The following is a 5471-nucleotide window of genomic DNA, read 5'->3' on the forward strand; positions in this document are numbered from 1 at the left end:
GAGTAACAGCTTCGACACAAGGAATTACAAATTAACAATTATTATTATTATTATTATTATTATTATTATTATTATTATTATTATTATTATTATTATTATTATTATTATTATTATTATTATTATTATTATTATTATTATTATTATTATTATTATTATTATTATTATTATTATTATTATTATTATTATTTTTGAGTAATAACGGGACAAAAAACGAAAAGATCATGTTAGTTAACTTCTCGCGCACTCGCGTGTCTCCACTTCCCCACCTAAACTTCCATGTCTTCAATGGAAGCTAACATCTCATCTTCCCTCGGTCTCCCCTCTCCAAACCCCACCGACTTCCCAGCCTCACTCCCCAATTTCAATGGCCTCATCAACCACTTCACAACCCTCACTCTCACCCAAACCCCCAACCCCTTCGCCTCAATCTCCAACCCAACCCAACCCCGGTCCAAACCCGGTCCAAAACCCCAAACCCTCCTAAAAAACCTAACCGTCATCGAACGCGCTTTCATCGGCGCAGCCGGCGGCGGAATCGCCGGCGCATTCACTTACGCCTGTCTCCACCCTCTCGACACCATCAAAACCAAGATGCAAACCAAAGGCGCCTCGCAGATTTACAAAAATGCCCTCGATGCAGTTTCCCAAACCTTCTCCACAAGCGGAATCCTAGGGTTTTACCGCGGCTTCTCCGCTGTCGTCGTCGGGTCCACCGCTTCCTCCGCGGTGTATTTCGGAACGTGCGAGTTCGGTAAGTCGTTTCTCTCTAAACAGGAAAATTTCCCGAAGATTTTGATTCCTCCTACTGCCGGTGCTTTAGGAAATGTACTTTCGTCTGCGATAATGGTGCCGAAAGAGTTGATAACACAAAGAATGCAGGCCGGTGCGAAAGGTAGATCGTATGAAGTTTTGATTAAGATTCTTCAGAACGACGGTGTGATGGGTTTATATGCAGGCTATTCTGCTACATTGTTGAGGAATTTACCTGCTGGTGTGTTGAGTTATTCTTCGTTTGAGTATTTGAAACTAGCGGTTATGAGAGAGACGAAAAAGAATCATTTGGAGCCGATTCAGAGTGTGATTTGTGGGGCGTTGGCGGGTGCGATATCGGCGTCGATTACGACGCCGTTGGATGTGGTGAAGACGAGGTTGATGACGCAGGCGCGTAATGAGGCGGTTGGGAAGGTTGCGGCGGTTATGTATGGAGGGGTTTCGTCTACGATTAGGGAGATTTTGATGGAAGAGGGTTGGGTTGGTTTTACAAGGGGAATGGGTCCTAGGGTTCTTCATAGTGCCTGTTTTTCGGCTTTGGGTTATTTTGCATTTGAAACGGCTAGGATTGCTATTTTGAATGAGTATGTTAGGAGGAAGGGGTTGGAGGATGTGGTTGTTTCTAGTAGTTGAGTTTTAGAAATGGATTCGATATCGTTGCAATTTTGATTACTGATTTAATTTGAACCCTTAAAAATTTGTTTCTGTAGTATATGATATAATGAGTTGTTTGATCTGATATGAATGGTGTTGAATTTTTGAGACCTTGTGACCGAATGAATTGTTGATTGCATTTTGATGTTAGATATGATAGGATTGTTTCTTAATGAGTTCATTTGTTGCTTGCTATCTTGAACCACGATAGAATTTGAACGTTTGAAAATTGAATTGTGTAGTTTATGATATAATGAATTGTTTGATCTGATATGAATGGTGTTGATTTTTTGATACCTTGTGACTGAATGAATTGTTGATTACAATTTGATTTTAGATATGATATGGTTGTTTCTAAATGGATTCATTTGTTGCAATCTTAAAAGTCGATATAATTTGAATGTTTGATAATTGATTTGTGTAGTTTGTGATACAAATTGTTTTATCTGACATGAATGGTGTTGATTTTAGATATTACAAATTTGTGGAATGTATTTGGTTCGGTCTTGCTTAATTTTCATGAGGAACTAAGTTGCTTGGTTTATATAAGGCTTTTTAATCATATAAGTGGAAAATGGGCAGCTAGAGTGTTATATCAAGCAGAAAACACCTTTCTCTATGGAAAATGAATTGCCTGCATTTGTATATTCTTGTTGTTGCAGATATGGACCATCATACAGGACAAGTTTTATTCTAACGGTATTTTAATTGACTTTGCTAAATAGAAATACAAGTAGTCTGTTTAAGACTGGGCAAAGAGATCATGTGATCACATGAGTTTTTGTTTGTCCTTGCTGTAGTCATGTAGTGAACTGAGGTCTGTCTTTTTCTTTGCGACCCTCTTATATTTTTGTGCAAAGCAAAATGATTCCCCTCATATATTTTTGTGCTTGCAATGCAATATTTATACAAGAGTATTCGGCCAATAGCTTTAGCAGAATGGAGCGGGGACTGGGGGCTGGCCACTATGGGAAGAGCCTTAGCGGTGCAAAACACTATTGTGGCCGTTATATAATAAATAGCGGGATAGCGGTGCAGAGTAGTTTGACCCGGAGCTTGTGCTGAATTTTTGGCTTGTTTACCACAATGATTCTACAAAATCCACTTTCTAAGGAAACAATATTTTCTTATATTTCCTTACAAGCAGGCTCCTTAATGTTCCACCTGAAAGGAAACAATATTTTCTTATATCTCAAAAAACTTCTCCTTGAGGCTTCAACAATATTTTGTTTTGTTTGGGTAATAGATTCTTTTGTTGCAATTTTGACTGTTGATGAAATTTGAACCGTTGAAATTGACTTGTTTAGTTTAAGGCATGGATTTATTGATCTGATATGAATAGTGTTGATTGTGGATATTGTGTCACTAAGAGTTGTTGATTGCAGTTCTCAGTTTGTGAGTTGTTGATTGCATTTCTCAGTTTGTGACTTTGTGGCGGTTCAAAGTTCTTAATTTTTATGAGGAATCCAGTCACTTGATATGTTAGCTATCTTGGTGCATCATATCATGCTTATTATTATTATTATAGAAAGTGAGACTAGATTATTGGCTTGCAACTAGGTTGTTAATATCATATAGCGGCGCGCAGGGCCAGACCTCCTAAATGTTATAGCGGACCAGACCTCCTAAATGTTATAGCGGATAGTGGGATGACCGCTATTGTGAGCTTTAAAAATCAAGGTAAGTATTTAATATGAAAATATACATATTAAAATAGGTTCCAACAACGTACAAAAATAGTAAAAATAAGTTCCAACAACATACATAATGACTTAAAACCAAAAGTTGCAACATACATAAACCAAACATATTGACTCAAATTAGGAATATATTCAAAATAACTAAATCAAATTCTAATCGTAAACAAAATGATTAAATTACATTCAAAATAACTAAATCAAATTCTAATCGTAAACAAAATGATTAAATTACGTCTCATCTTCATGTCTAAGTTCCACCACATTAATATCATTTGCTCATCACTTGATTGAGTTTCAAATACTTCTTCTTCCACTTTTAACTCCTCATCTCCATTAGACATTAGTAAGATATTAAACTTAAACTTGCAGGAGATGATGATGCCATGGTTGAGAGATTGGTGTTTGTTGTGAAGAGAAGAGAAAATGTTGAACTTGCAGTGAAGAGAAAAAGTAGAAGTGTGATGTGAAAACATAGGAGAAGGTGAAGAGAAAAAGTAGAAGTGTGATGTGAAAACATAGGAGAAGGAGAACGACTGTTGATTTGAACTTAAAAAATTCAATTTTAGTATTAACCTTATCTTCACAATAGTTGTCTGTAAAGCGCTACAGAACCATTATTGCAGCGTTATTCCACCGCTACGCATCCATAAATTGCGGTTGCTATTTCTGCTATTTCAGATAGCGGTTAACAGCGCAAAAGCGTCGCATCAAGATTCTCTACCGCTATAGTGCGATGTTGACAACCTAGACTTGCAATGACATGTTTTTAATTTGATATCCAAAAAAAAAATGCAGTGTTCTTACTGAAGTTTAGCCATGTTAACTTATTTCTCTAAAGATATTGTTTGGACATTAAAATTCAATTATGTAATACATTGGATGCTAGTTGGTATATGTGTTATTCTTCACCATGACCATAGATAGATTGATCAAGTAATGTGGTTCTTCATCAGAAATTCTGAATATTAAACTCAAGTTTGCTTTGGTGGTATTCATATTAGTTTCTATTGTCTTGTTCTACTTTCAAGATATCGTTATCTGTGCTTAAAATTTAAGATATGTACTTAAATATTCTAACTAATTTACATGCATTTGAGCCTTCAAATAGTATAGCAATTTGCAAAACACCACTTCACTTGAGTTGGGAGAAGGCCTTTTGCTACTTAAGTCATCATGCAATATGATTTACTCAATCTGTCACAAAATATAAAAATATAAGAGAAAAAATATAAATTTTATTTGTTTCAAAATAAAATTAAATACAATGTGCGTTTAATTTACCCTTTCTCTCATATTTTCTATTACCAACAATCAATTAGAATAGTTTTTAAATTTTCCTAAGCAATTTATTTTAAAAAAAATTATAAATTAAATTATTATGTTTTTTTTTAATAATTGTGATTTTTATTTTTTTCTCTTATATTTTGAGGTTGTTTAAGGAATCATCTCACGTGAGAGGCCATGTTGGCGGTCAACGCTACTAGGTAGCAGGCTGGCGATTAGATTGACGGTGTTAGGGCTATTAGGAGCAAAATGCTCTCTTAGTAGTATTGGGTGGTATTTGGTGAATATGACTTGAGTCCCCTATCCCCTTGATGGATAATGTAATTATAAGGATTCCCGAGGGCTGGGTTTCAATGCCCCTCGGATGTAGGCCTAAATATTCCCCATTGTTAGGGAGGTTATTGACCAGCTACATTTATGGACTCAACAAGGACTTTCAATCATTTAGCTTCCATATGTGGCACACTATATGGATGGATCATAATGGATCATTTGGATTCTTCCTAAACTGATCAATTGTTAGGCAGGAGTCCTCTAATTATGTTCAATGCGTGTTTGTGAAGAGATTTAAAGATGGTGAGTTCATCATAATAATCTTGTATGCTAATGATGTGTTGATTTTAGGATAAAATAGTCAGAAGATCAACAATTTGAAGAATGAAATGAAGAAGTATTGCTATGAAAGACTTGGGATCCGCAAATCACATTCTTAACATGTCCATTTGTCGTGATCGAAAGGAATGCAAGTTCTGGCTATTACAAGAAAAATATACCCAGAAAGTGTTGGAACGGTTTCACATGGAAATGGAAAAGCCAGTTGCTACTCCACTCTCTAGTCATTTCAGTCTTAGCTCAAAGCATAGTCCTACAAATGAAATTGAAAAGGAAAAGATGATCAAGGTGCCATATTCCTCAACAGCTGGAAGTTTGATGTATGTAGTGGAATGCACACGAGCAGATATAACTAAGAGATATTTGATCGAACTCTAGTATGGTCGAAGGGTAGCTTCTTGGTTCGACAGCATTAAGCATGAAGTCGAAGGTTGTTCACATGCTTGTGTC

At 36.0% G+C, this 5471-nt stretch overlaps 1 protein-coding gene across 1 annotated transcript; it reads left to right on the forward strand.

The window, feature by feature from the left end:
* Positions 1–215: 215 nt before the first annotated feature.
* On the forward strand, positions 216–1598 carry LOC131623039 (protein MITOFERRINLIKE 1, chloroplastic). Its single transcript, XM_058894059.1, has one exon. The coding sequence runs from the start codon at positions 277–279 to the stop codon at positions 1402–1404; it is 1128 nt and encodes a 375-aa protein (XP_058750042.1). The 5' UTR covers positions 216–276; the 3' UTR covers positions 1405–1598.
* The last annotated feature ends 3873 nt before the right edge of the window (positions 1599–5471 follow it).

The sequence above is a fragment of the Vicia villosa genome, unplaced genomic scaffold (assembly GCF_029867415.1).
Source record: "Vicia villosa cultivar HV-30 ecotype Madison, WI unplaced genomic scaffold, Vvil1.0 ctg.000048F_1_1, whole genome shotgun sequence".
Lineage (NCBI taxonomy): Eukaryota > Viridiplantae > Streptophyta > Magnoliopsida > Fabales > Fabaceae > Vicia > Vicia villosa.